Below are 13,733 nucleotides of genomic sequence, written 5' to 3' on the forward strand. Positions count from 1 at the left end.
GGCTATATTGTAGTCATTGGGTACTGCTATATCTATTATAGTAGCCCTCTTGTTCTCCTTGTCTACCACCACTATATCTGGTTGGTTTGCTAGGACATGCTTGTCAGTTTGGATGTAGAAGTCCCAGAGGATCTTAGCGCGGTCATTTTCATTGACCTTACCAGGAGCTTCCCACCAGTGTTGTGGTTTATTAAGGCCATACTCATCACATAGACTTCTATACACAATACCTGCGACATGATTATGCCGCTCAGTGTATGCGCTCCCTACTAGCTGTCTGCATCCACTGATGATGTGTTGGATGGTCTCAGGTGCATCTTTGCACAGTCTGCATCTAGGATCGTCTCTAGTGTGATAGATTTTCGTTTGGAGTTGCCTTGTTGGGAGCTCTTGCTCTTGGGCTGCCATGATTAGCGACTCTGTATTGGCCGTTAGGTTTCCTTTGTTCAGCCACATATATGTCTGGTGAAGATCGCCAACCTTAGATATTTGTTGGTGGTAAGCACCATGAAGAGGTTTCGTATGCCAGTCAATTTCCTCATCATCAGGGCATAGGTCCGTTGTGAGAGCAGCCGATTGAAATTCAGCTAGCAAATTATCTGAGATGGCCATGGAGGCTGCATATGCTTTGCTCATATATATATATATATATATATATATATATATATATATATATATATATATATATATACTCAGCTCAATCAACTCAATCAATTACTCAACTCAATCAAATCATATTATTCCACTATCAATTTTATTCTTAATTATCATATTATACCACATTATATTAGCTTTAATTTTTAATTATGAGGTCAACAGAACACTATTTTCTCATGAAAACCTCAATAAATAATATTCACAAACAAACATAAAAAATAAAAACACAATTAAATTAAAATTATTTTACTTATTTTACTAAACTTGTATTTGAAAGTCACAACTTAGCTAATATTGGTCACTCAATGAAAACAACACATCTTAACATCTTTTTCAGAAGGTTCCTATAGCAATACAACAACAAAGTATTAGTGAAAACAAAGGGATGGTGGTATTTAAAATTGTCGTTGTTAGATGAGTTTCTTATGACATTAAATATCGTTATAATGGTTCAATAGTTTAAAATTTAAAAAAAGCTAATGTATAAAGTGACATCAACTGAAACAGGTTGATCACAAAAATGTCAAACTGTCTCAAACACTCCGTGAATATTTGTTATTATTATCAAATATTTGTTATTTGTCGAGAACTTATTTTTTCTTGTTCTTCTCTTCTTCTTCCTCTCTTCGCCCCTTCTCTTTAGCGAGCATGTACTCAAAGTAGTCGAGGTAACCATCGTTGTCGATGTCTTGCTCCTCTAGTATCTTATCCACCATGACTGAAAAGATAGACATGCGAGAAGACTATATTCAGCAACTTCGTAGGTCGACCTTAAAGAGACACATGTGAGGATTGTTGCTAGGCAACATATAAATCTAAGTAAATGCTCATTTGAACGAAATATTATCCAACTTTTGCAATAACTAATGAAGGATAAATTGCAAAGCGTATATGATTTGCAAAAATCCCACTAATCCGTAACACTAATCCCACTAGTCCGTAACACTTTCACTAGTACGAGCCACACAGTATGGCTCAGTACGACTTCGTAGAGCATTTCAGTTTGGCCATTTTGTCACAAATGTTTCTGATTAGTGAGCAGTTAATTAACTAGCCCATCATATCTGTACTGAATAAAAAGGTAAAAATTATTTGCATGCGTTGAGCTAAAAGATATAAAACTGACAACTCAGCTAGGTTTCGCTGCGCAAAAACTTTATTTTTTATCGCACTTTCTTCTCAGCAATTGGCAGTCATTTCATACGCATTGCAGCTACGGAGGTTTCACTAATTGCGAATCAATAAGCTTTCGATAATTCTCATGAAACAATAGCCCTACTGAGATTGATTATATTATTGTGAGCAATAATAATAATGCTGTAAGCTGTAATAATATTATTAGAAAATTCTCATGCAGTTGCAAAAAAGTACGAAAAAATGTCTGAGCTCTTTCAACAACTCATTTATGACATTTTTATGGCATCAGCTAATTTAAAATTCTATGCTGATTAATTTGGCATTGAATTTTTTATAGATCGCATAGTTCGAAAGTTATGACATTTTATATACACCCTGGTCATATATTCATATTAACTTAATTTGTAATTATGTTCAAGTACAGAAATTAATTTGGTAGAAAAAGAGCTACTGAAGGTATGACATAAATAACTAAAGGAAGCACTGACCTGTGTTGTCAACAAGCTAGTATTTCTAACATAAGAAGCACCTGCTAAGTGAAAAAACAATGAAAACAGGAAAATGGCAAAATAAAAAAACACAAATTTTATTTTACTAAAAGAAATGCGCTGTGAATAATCACGGCCAAGTTTTTTGAGGCAAACATTTCTTAAATACAAACAGGCTTTCTTGTCCAGAACTATTTGAAGATACAGAGACTTTGAAACAAGAGTAAACGTTAGCTTTAAAAATCAAATTGTTAAAACAAAACTAAACAACAAAGGCCAACAAAAGAAAACTTTTGACAAAAGAATACTAAAATGCATTAATGTTGGAGTTGTTTCCCTACAGCATACTAAAATCTCATTGTCTGCCATACCCTAGTTAAACTTACCAAACTGTGCCATTTTGATTATTGACAATTCTTTACAAAAAATCCCAAGACATCTGACTAGTTGATAAAACTCAATAAACCGATAGAGCCTGTTTTCCGCAATTACAAGTGGAGATAATACTCAAAAGGTGAATTAAATCAGAACTGTGGTATTGCAAAGGTAATCAAACCTTTAGCAATTGCAAAGGTAATCAAACCTTTAGCATATCTGAAAGGTTTGAATTTTTTTTCAGAACGATAGGCTAAAATTTATCCCATGCTAGTCTAAATAGTATATTTGAGCAAGGCTGTGATTAGGGGAACTAATTAAAAACATTTTTCAACCACGAGTGAAAAACTTAAAAGGAGGCATTGAGGTGACAGTAATAATTCATATATGATGATATTATTAGAACACACGCCTATTATAAGACTATTTCTCACTGCTTCTAGCTAATAATATCCGTCAATGAATTGAACATGAGGCTTACTCATAAAGGTTTCATTCTGTGACTCTATGAACTTGCGACCCTCCTCAGTCGAGTCATCCGTGTGCCCGAGACCTGCGTGTCCCATGTGCTCAAGGTAGTGGTGCTGCCATGCCTTGAATAATTCTAGCCCATCCAGTCTCATATCAGCATCAGTGTCATGCAGCCTAGGAGTAGACAACTACTAGTAAATTGTGAACACGTTAAAACGACAAGATAGACATTCAAAATGATGTATTTCTGCTTGGGCACTACAGAGCTGTTGGTAGAGCTGTGCTGTTCATGTAACAATGATGTATTTCTGCTTGGGCACTACAGAGCTGTTGGTAGAGCTGTACTGTTCATGTAACAATGATGTATTTCTGCTTGGGCACTACAGAGCTGTTGGTAGAGCTGTTCATGTAACAATGATGAATTCGTAGACAAACGCTAGAATTTTCACTTTTTCTGAATTCTGGGAATTAATAAAGAAATCGGTACAAAGCTTTAATATTTTTCAAAGATTATAAAATGGCATTGCCAAATAAGCTTATAATAATAAATAACATTTTGTTATTTGCATGTGTGTCTGTCTGTTATTTTGTGTTACGCGTTTCCTACTAGTTACTACTAGTGTTACGCGGGCTCATTACTAGTTTTGGAAGTAGCGAATAATGAACAACAAAAATATGTAAAGCGTCTGATGGTTCCCATTCACCTCCCTTTACAAATCATGCAAATATAGTGCTTTTTAAATGAGGCTTTCAAAAGCTTAAACTCCACCGTTTTTGCTTTTTATAAACCAATTTTGTTCTAAACAAAACTAATGAAAGATTATTTCAATGGGAAAATCTTGTTAAATTTTAGCACAATCTAATATTAGCAATTTAATGATTAAATCTTAGGCAGGTTTGCTGCCAAACAGAATTCTTTACTTTCACAATGTTTTAGAAGTTTAAAAACTTACAAAACCAAAAAAGTACCTCACTGAGGCCAATAAGATCTTCGGTTATAAAATCTTGGTGTTATACAAATACCGCAGGAACAGAAATAAAGTACTTTGCGTATATCTGATCACAAACCAACAGTTTCCTTAGAGATGTGATTCATCGCAGTTCCTATTCCTGCTGATACAAGAGACAAATACAAAGTCCGGGGTCAAAGGTCGGGGCAAAACATAACCTGAACAGCTAACCTGAAGTAGTACCAGTCTTTCTCAATGTCTGTCATGTTTTCTACACTCTTCTCAATTCCAACATCTTCCTTCAAATGCGCTTCCAGGTGTCTGCAATCATCATACTATAAACTTGCCACACTTAACAGTTATCAGAAGCAAGTTGGTGCGATCTGGTTTGATCTGGTTTGATCTAGTTTGATCTACCAACTGCTAAGCTACATCTTCAACAAGAAACTTTTTGATTTCGGCTGATTGCAAAGCATCATATGAGGCCATAGTTCTCTACTAGTTGTAAAACTTATGGCCGGCAGGAGGAACACTACCCTGCTATATAGGCTATATCAGCTTGTGTCTGATTTTGGTATCGTATAACTGAATGAAACGTAGACAACAAAAAGGAATCAAGATTATTTAATACCTTCAGTCTTTCCCTCCTCATTACTAACCCATACTTTTTGTGAAGAAAATGTAACATTGAATCACAATACTTTGTTAAATAATGTCAGTGCTCGATGAGGTCATGTCATGGTCTCAGCAGCGACATAAATCATTTACTAGATTCTCTACATGACCTCTAGGGTCAAAGGATACTTACAAGTCATCATCTGTGTTTTCTTCTCCGAAAAAATCTAAAAAGTTAAAATCATCATGCTCGTGGTGTTCTTCAGCAGAGCTGCCCTCTTCTGCTGCCGATACCCGAGAGTCTGCTAAACACAGCAAGACAAGAGGTAGTTGTAAAGACAAAGTCCACCGCATCTTGCCTCAAGTTACTGTCTTTGAGAAGATGGTAATGCTTTAGTCACTTGTGAAAGATGTCACACCGGTGAGATAAGATCACAGAGTTATGAGAACTAGCAGGTGTTGAAATGAAGGTTTAGATATAGTTGCTTCATAGAGATACTCTAATAGAAAGTGACATTTTTAATCTGCGTAAACATCCTCATTGTCTTGGTGACACACTCTTTTACATAATTATAGATTACAGACAGCTAAGACAGACTACTGTAAGCTTCCATCTTAGATGGTAAATTGTCGATTTAACATTTATTAGAATCTTGCTTAGGATGATGCAGTGGTTACCTTATTCAAGCACTCGAGCATCCTTTTTGATTATTTGGAAAATAGCTCACTCAGCTACATGCAGCACAAAACACTACAAACTCCGTCATAATACAGTGGGACCCTCATCGTTTCGATTTTAATTTGTTCCGGTGTTGGCATCGTAAGGTGAAAATGACGATATAGAGGGGTATAGAAACCCATAGTAATAATCTAATGCAAATACCACCTGGTAACAATTATCAAAATTTTATATAAGTACTGTACATATGAAAATTAGTAAAAAAAATAATATGATAACCTTAGTAGCTACGGTTACGTATAGTAACTCTGGCTTATTTAGTGGTTATGATCTGCAAATGTAATATTACAATGTGCTATGCGCAGTACGTACCGCTGAGAGCTTTTACCTTCTAGGCAGATGTATACTATAGACGCTGAATTTAACCTCATTTAATTTAGGTTACTAAACACATACTTAAAGGTTGACTTGCAACAAAATTCACATTACAATTATTTGGTATCAAAAGACTCATCATGTCTTACTCTGTTGTGTTGTAGGTGCCAAATATGTGGAAATGTGATTACAAGCTATTAAAAGCTCAAAAACGAAAAGCCGACGTAGATTGGAATATCTTTATTTCTATGACGTAGTCATGAAATTTTGTTATTGTCTTGTCACGTGATGTTCTCACGTGAATTGAAAGGCCAATAAAAAGCTCAATATAGAACTTATCGTAGCACTAGTTTATGACAAACACTTCGGGTTTTACTGAAGACCTCGTACCAAATATAGATGCTCGCTACTTTACAGTTTTTTTTCGGTTTGGTCTAATCGGCAAGTCGTAATTTGATCATGTGACCCAATACTTGGAAAATAATTTCTGCAGCACTTTTCGATTATCACAAGTGACCAACATACTCGTCTTGATTATCAGACAATGATATGTACTCCTTCGAGGTAAGGTTAAAAAATTAAACAAATTTTTACGGTAAGTTATAAGATATCACTGCTAAAAAGTGACAGCATTACAATGACGATAAAATAGGCGCGTAAGAACAATAGACCTGGTTTTATTGAATGCACGATGTAGATTTGTGAAAATGTTTTGACGAATAAGGTTGCATGAAAATGTAAACAGAAACCATCTCCCACAACTACGTCACATTTGAGCCGTTTTGGAGAGAGAATCCAAACTACGGCGGCCTCGTGTGGCTGCGATTAACTGTTCGTTTTTAGCTTTCAAGAGCTTTTAATCACATTCCCATATATTTGGCACCTACAACACAACAGAGTAAGACATGGTGAATCTTTTGATATCTAATAACTGTAATGTGAATTTTGTTGCAAGTCAACCTTTAAAGCTACATGTAAGCAGGGTTGGAAAAAACCAGTTTTTATGAAAAAACCAGGTTTTATTGGTTTAAACCGATTTTCATGATTTTTATAATTTTACCCAAGTTTTTGCAATTTTAAGTCTAATTAACATCACTTACTATAGCTGCATGATTGAGTATTGAACATACATATGTGGAATCATCCGTTAAAGATGGTACTGTGGGAGTTGTTATGAGAAAAAAGAGAAAATATATGGAAATTTCAGAATGAGTCTTAAATCAAATAAGACTCATTCTAAGCATGGTCGATGAAATACAGAGCAGAAATCTTATCACATAAAGTGAATATTTTACATACAGCTCTATGTATAAGTAGGAACTTTAATCCAAGTGATTAGTCATGTAGTAGTGTAGAGCAGAGCATAATGCAGACGCATTTGCTAGTGTTTGGAGCAGTGGCAGATGACTCAACTTCCATCACCTGAATATTAGCATCACTGTCTAACTTGGTGTTGTCAGCTTGACATTTTGCTACGTGAGCTTTAAGCCTATCTGCGTGACCTTGCGTTACGACGCACACCTATTACGTTTTGCCTTAAAACCTTTGCCTTTTGCAGTTCGAGTGAAAAACTGCCAGACGGGATCCTGTTTGCAAGGCATGTTGGAAATTTGAGGCACAACTTTAACTTTTCAAAACACAAAAACCTTGATAAAATGAATTCTAATAATCCAACTACTTTGGCTTGTGCCCAATAAATGAAATATTAGTTTGCAAACTTGAAGCTTTTGCCCAAAAGGATTTCATTGTTTTAATTTCTAATTATAAGTAATCCTTTCTCACTGGCCAGACTTGGAGAAAGTATTCATTCATTATCAGAGACGGTGATTGGATTAGTATATTTCATATGGTTTTTATATTTCATAAGTATGCGATCATCATATCACTTGACGGAACCAATTGAAAATGAAATTCACTAATTCATTGTTGTGCTAGGATTTCATGTAGTTTCAACTTGAGCTCTGCCATCAATTTACTACTGTGTCCTAAATAAACTTCCACAGCTGATAATGACATATAAATGCATTTCTACCGCACATGAACCACTAGGAGCTTAAAATATGGTTTTTTCACAAAAAAATAATGAAAAACCGAAAAAACCATAAAAACTGGTTTTTCCGGGCTGGTTAAGCCGAGTGGTTTAAACCAAGCCAACCTTGCATGTAAGTGTTACCATGTATTTTTAACTATTTTACAAAACTTACACTTTGTCACCGCTAAAATCTTTTCACCCGTTTTCAGTTTCGGTTTTACTATAACAAATAATCTTATCTCTTTCATGTGTTGTGGGAGGGATTTCGACGAATAGCATATTGATATATTCGATACTTCAATGTATTCAGCACACCAACTGCCAAACTTGAATTTTGAGAAAGAATTATGTTGATATCGTATGACAAAAATATATCGCATGGAGAGGACGAAAAAATATCATGTTCTACATCGAAAGGCCAAAAAATCGTATAACTGGGTCAGCATAACCCAAGGGCGCACTGTAAATTTAACATGAATCACAGGAGCACACTAACCCAACTGGCAGAGTAAAAGAGACAAAAGATAATAAGTGGTGGAGTCGTATTGGTTTATTAACAAACAAAAGTTCCAGATAAGCAAAGAAATTTGCTAATAGTGGATAAATTATTTTGTTGTACGAGAAAATAAAGTTTCTTATGCCAATACTGTGATTATGATAGTGAAAATATATTTGTTTTGTAGTGATACTAGAACATATTACATGTATATGTTAATTGTGCAATACAGATAGATTTTTGAATGCAATAAATAATTGCCTGATTAGATGACATACATATATGTATATATTTTAGCTACTTAATAAAACAGACCAATGCAATACCTGTTTTCCATAACAGTTCCTAATTTGTGACACAGAACAGTTGAGCCGAATTTGACCAAAAAAATTATTTTCTTCATAAAGTACGGATGATCGCATCAAAGATTGCAGACAGTTCAGTTTGTCATTTAGAGTCTTTGGTCAAGCATGGATATAGCACTTGGATCACCGAAAATAGTAAAATACCCAGAAACTCTTGCTTTTAAATAGTGAAAATATAATCCAACATCAGCTAGTTCTTGCATCACTTAATGGCCGGCGCAAAATCTCATTTTCAAACTGCTCAGCAGTCAAAGTGCCTTCAATTCGAACACAATTAGGGTTAAATACAGAGTAAGCACTCAGTTCAGTCTTTTTTCTACTTTTTGAAGAAGTGCCAAAGTAGAAAAGTGTGACAGCGGCGGACACAAGGATAAACGGCCCAGCAAGCTCTTGGCAGTATAAGTAGTAGACCGCAAGACTCCAAACTAGTAACATCAGTGATCGGACAAGCCAATACATAGGCACACTTTTTGACTCCATCCCTATTTTTTGCTGGCTGTCACCTGAGTGATTTGTATTGGTTAACTAAAAAGCAAGAAAAACAAGGAGCTAATTTACCAACTGCAAAACAAAAAATGCTACTAAAGCAAAAAAATTAAATAGCGCTCTGTAGACTTAAAGCTACAAATTCAACTTTTCGAAAGGGTACGAAGGTTGTCCCAAAACTATTGTTCAATCTAGAACATTTATTTCTTATTGACAACTGCACACATTGGAAAAAACTGAAGAAGCCTTCAAAGGCAAGGCTCTACATTCAAGTCATAGGATCACAGGTGTCCTTTAGCGGGATATTGCCGAAGCCGAGGCCGGGCCGTAGTCTACACACACAAAAAACCACAAAGGTCCACGTAGGTATGAGCAAAAACAAAAGTAGCACGATGAGCAGCACACACAAAAAACTAAACCTATCGACAAAGCCCCCCATCATGTCAAAATATTCCAAGTTTCAAGTCATGCCTTGCACAACTCACCTTATGGTTTCTCAAAACTTGCCCCAAAGTCCCTATTAATTTGAGACTGTCCGATTGCTGTTTTAGAAATAGTCGCTGCTAGCCTAATCTAACGTCCTGATTCAACATCTCACTAACTAAAATCTCACTAGCAATGCTTAAATATGGAATCAAAAAGTTCGGGAGCACTCAGCAATGCTCCGATAGTTACTGAGATGTTGAATTAGGACGTTAGGATAGGCTAGCGGTGACCATTTCTAAAACAGCAATCAAACAGTCTCAAATTAAAAGAGACTTTAGGAAAAGTTTTGAGAAACCATAAGGTGAGTTGTGCAAGACATGACTTGAAACTTGGAATATTTTGACATGATGGGTGGCTCTGTCGATTAGTTTAGTTTTTGTGTGTGCTGCTTATCGGATTGGTGAGATATTTGGGGGATACTTTTGTTTTTGCTCATAACTACGTGGACCTTGGTTGTTTTTTGTGTGTGTAGACTACGGCCCGGCCTCGGCAATATCCCACTAAAAGACACCCGTGCATAGGATTATGAGAATAACTTAGACAATGTTTTTATTGGTCCTGTTTGCATTACAAACTAATACACAAAAAAGCTTTGAATGCGATATTCTCCTAAATATGTAAACAACTTGTTGTATTATGGGATTTGTTAGGCTCAGGCTATATTGGTGTCTGAGCTTAAGGCAGTACAGGTGGTCATGGTAATTACGGTGAGTGCATAAATCTGGATAAAGCTAGTGGGTAAAGCTAGTAGATTAGCTAGTGTAAGGCAGTATGGGGGAGGATATAAGGAAGTGTAACGAAAGACAGCCGCTCTTCTTCATCTTCACATCAGTATATGTGAGTACATTGATTTATACAACATGGCGCAGCTGACGAAGCACTGATTTTTTTTCTTTCTTGTGCGTTATCATTAGCGATAATTTTTCTGGTTACGGGTTAAGTTTAAACGGTTGATTAGACCCTCTCACGGGCATGCAAGTAAGGTGACGTGAGGTAAGGTTGTGTTGTGAGGTGTTGTAGCGGTGAAGCATCGGTGTTGGTGAGGTGTACATATTTATTAAGTGCTCGGAGGTGAGAAATACATTAAATTTATACGAGTGGGGTAGAGTAAATTTGTGGGGAGAGATATATTGTGTTGTGTGGGGATGGAGAGTAGTTTTCCGAAGCTGGTGTTCGGTGAGCACGGTGATGAGTCGTGGGAGAGATTTATAGAAGAAATGAATTTATGTATAGAGAGTGCTGTAGAGAGAAGAGGTTACAAAGGTGAAGGTGGCAATAGACGCCCTATTATGAGAGGTAAAGCTAGGTTAGTGCCACTATTGAGAGCTATTGGGCACAGTGGTAGAGAGGTGTTGAGGAGTGCAGGGTTTAACGTAGACGGCGTAAATTCTACTTATGAAGAGGCAGTGGAGGTTTTGCAGGGTTATTATGGTAGACAAGAGAGTATGTTCGTAAAGGGGCATAAGTTTCTTACGGCTAGGCAGGCACCTGGAGGAAGTGATAGAGAATATTTACAACGAGTAGAGAGTTTGAGCAGATATGCAGAGGTGGCTAATAATAATGATAGGGTAAGGTTTGCCCTTATAGCAGTGGTTAACGGGTTGAGAGATAGAGAAGTAAGCAGAGATTTGATGAGGAACACCAATCTTACTTGGGAGTTATTACATGAGGAATTGAGGGCTCGAAAAATGGCCAACAACTCGGATAGATTCTTGAGAACTGAAGGTAGAAGTACCGATTTAAAAAGTGAGGTTAAGAGGGAAGTAGCAAAGGTTTCAGAGTTTGATAGCCGAGTGCAGTACCAGAGTAATGATAGAGATAAAAGCTATGATTCAGCGGGTAGATCTTCCCCTAAAGGTAGCCCTAGGAGTAGTACAAGGTATTATGGTAGTGAGGAGCATGATACTAGCAGGTATGGGACAAGAGGCCGGGAGTATAACAAGGACAGTAGGAAGTATAGAGACGATAGCAGGGAGATGCACGTCTCTAAATATAGAACAAGCAGTAGAGAAGGCAGTGAAGATAGAGTATGCTACAATTGCAAGTGTAGTGGTCATGAGATGAAGAGTTGTCCCTCCATTAAAAGTTTTTCTTGTGGACGGCGAGGACATGTATCCCGTTATTGTAGGGATAAGGGAGGAGATGTAGGTTACGACAGACAAGGTAGCAGCAGGTGGTCAGGAGGTAGCCATGATAATAGCTATGAGCGATATGGTAGCCGAGATATTAGTAGGGAGAGGTGCAGGGAGCGAGAAAGCCCCCGTGAGACGAGAGACAAGTTGAGTAGATACAAGGACAATAGTATAGATAGGCTTGAGGGGGAGAGGTATAAGGAGAGGCGCGAGACGAGTCGGTATGATGAAAGGTACCAAGATAATAGTAAGGGCAGAAGTGTTAGATTCTCTGGTTCGAGGGATAAATATGATGATGACAGTTGACTAGGCCAGAGAATTGTGCAGATTTAAAAGTTAATGGAGTAAATGTAGAATTTACGTTTGATACTGGGGCTGAGGTGTCAATATTAACCAAGGCAACAGCCAATAAGTTGAACCTACGGTTAAAGAAACCATCGACAGTTTTAGAAACTGCTGATGGTAGTGAGTTAAAAGTGGTTGGAAGTGTAATAGTTCATTTGGAAAGTAAAGACAGGCATATGGATGCTGAAGTTCATGTGGTGAAAGGATTGAGAACAAACTTTTTGGGCATAACTGAGTTGAAGCTGCTAAAACTATTTGCTGTTGTAAACGCGTTATGCAAAAGTAAGTTTGAGCCTGTTAAGGAGTGTAGGAGTATTAAGCCAGTTAAGCTGTTGTCGTCGAGAACCGTTATTGCTAGGTCAAGTTATGTTTCAGATGATGTCGAGTTGCAAAACCTGACAAATAAGTCTGACAGAGAGAGCGAAGTTAAGAAAGGTCACACAGGTCAAGATTGGTGGACTTGTCAAACCAAGGGAGTGAAGAGTAGCGAATATGTAGAAATTGGTAGTCAACGGGGGACAGCCCAAGGTACCAGAGATGTGCAAATGTCTATGGGGTATGATAGAGAACACAGTCACGATGAGGTAAGGGAAGGTGCTGAAAAAGTAGCTGAACCAGTGTCTGTAATGGAAAAGGTTTGCTCTTTTTAGCTGAGGTATCCAACAATGGAATGTTAGTCAGAGAAAGTCATGAGAAAAAGGTAGCAGAGATTAAAAGAGAGGAAAGGGAGGTGTGGAGGAAGTCGAAGGAAAAATTGGCTAAGCTGAAAGCCAAACGGGAGACAGCAGTCATGGAGTTGGAAAATGTCAAGGCATTCAGGGTAGTGGTGCAAGAGTTAGTCGAGGTTCAGAGAATTGCTGGTAGCAGACCTGCACTGGTTGCAGGTGAGGTCGAACTAGATAGGTCTGGGCCTATGCCAACTCCCAGCTCTGTGGTGCCATCCCCTGTGCAGTCGGTTACGGCCCAGGTGGAGACCTCCCACAGGAAGCCTGTCGAGCCTGCCTCTTACTGGGGAGAGCGAGGTAAAGACGGAGGAGACGGAGATGAGGTTGAGGAGTCATTACTGACCCAACCAATAGACTCGGGCTAGTCAGGGTTGGTGGAAGTAGTGTTGGAGATGTTGGTGGAAGTAGTGTTGGTAGTGACAGTGGTCACGGTAAAAGTATTGGTAGCGGCGGAGGTCAGGGTGATGGAAAAGCCAGTGCAGACTGGCAATGGAGCTGGCAGTAGCGAGAAGAGTACTTTAGACGGTGGCACAGGGTTAGACAAGCCAAAGACATAGCCTATAGAGACTGCTCTAACGGAGTCAGGTAACGAGCAACACAAGTAAGGTAAGTTACTACATCTGCTTGTTAGTAGTGATGGAGTGGCCCAAAACAAAAAGAAAAAAGAAAGGGCATGTTGTATTATGGGATTTGTTAGGCTCAGGCTATATTGGTGTCTGAGCTCAAGACAGTACAGGTGGTCTTGGTAATTACGGTGAGTGCATAAAGCTGGATAAAGCTAGTGGGCAAAGCTAGTAGATTAGCTAGTGTAAGGCAGTATGGGGAGGATATAAGGAAGTGTAACGAAAGACAGACGCTCTTCTTCATCTTCACATCAGTACATGTAAGTACATTGATTTATACAACACAACTGGCGTTC

At 37.8% G+C, this 13,733-nt stretch overlaps 1 protein-coding gene across 1 annotated transcript; it reads right to left on the reverse strand.

Moving 5' to 3' along the window:
* Nucleotides 1-864: 864 nt before the first annotated feature.
* LOC137400253 (lymphotoxin beta receptor inhibitor-like) lies at nt 865-5,036 on the reverse strand. The gene is made up of 4 exons (XM_068086583.1): nt 4,887-5,036; nt 4,310-4,399; nt 3,139-3,302; nt 865-1,375 (listed from the first exon to the last, which is right to left on the reverse strand). Exons 2-4 carry the CDS (start codon nt 4,342-4,344, stop codon nt 1,248-1,250), a joined length of 327 nt encoding a protein of 108 aa, XP_067942684.1. The 5' UTR covers nt 4,345-4,399; nt 4,887-5,036; the 3' UTR covers nt 865-1,247.
* Nucleotides 5,037-13,733: the final 8,697 nt, after the last annotated feature.

This window comes from Watersipora subatra, chromosome 7 (assembly GCF_963576615.1).
Source record: "Watersipora subatra chromosome 7, tzWatSuba1.1, whole genome shotgun sequence".
Taxonomy (NCBI): Eukaryota; Metazoa; Bryozoa; class Gymnolaemata; order Cheilostomatida; family Watersiporidae; genus Watersipora; species Watersipora subatra.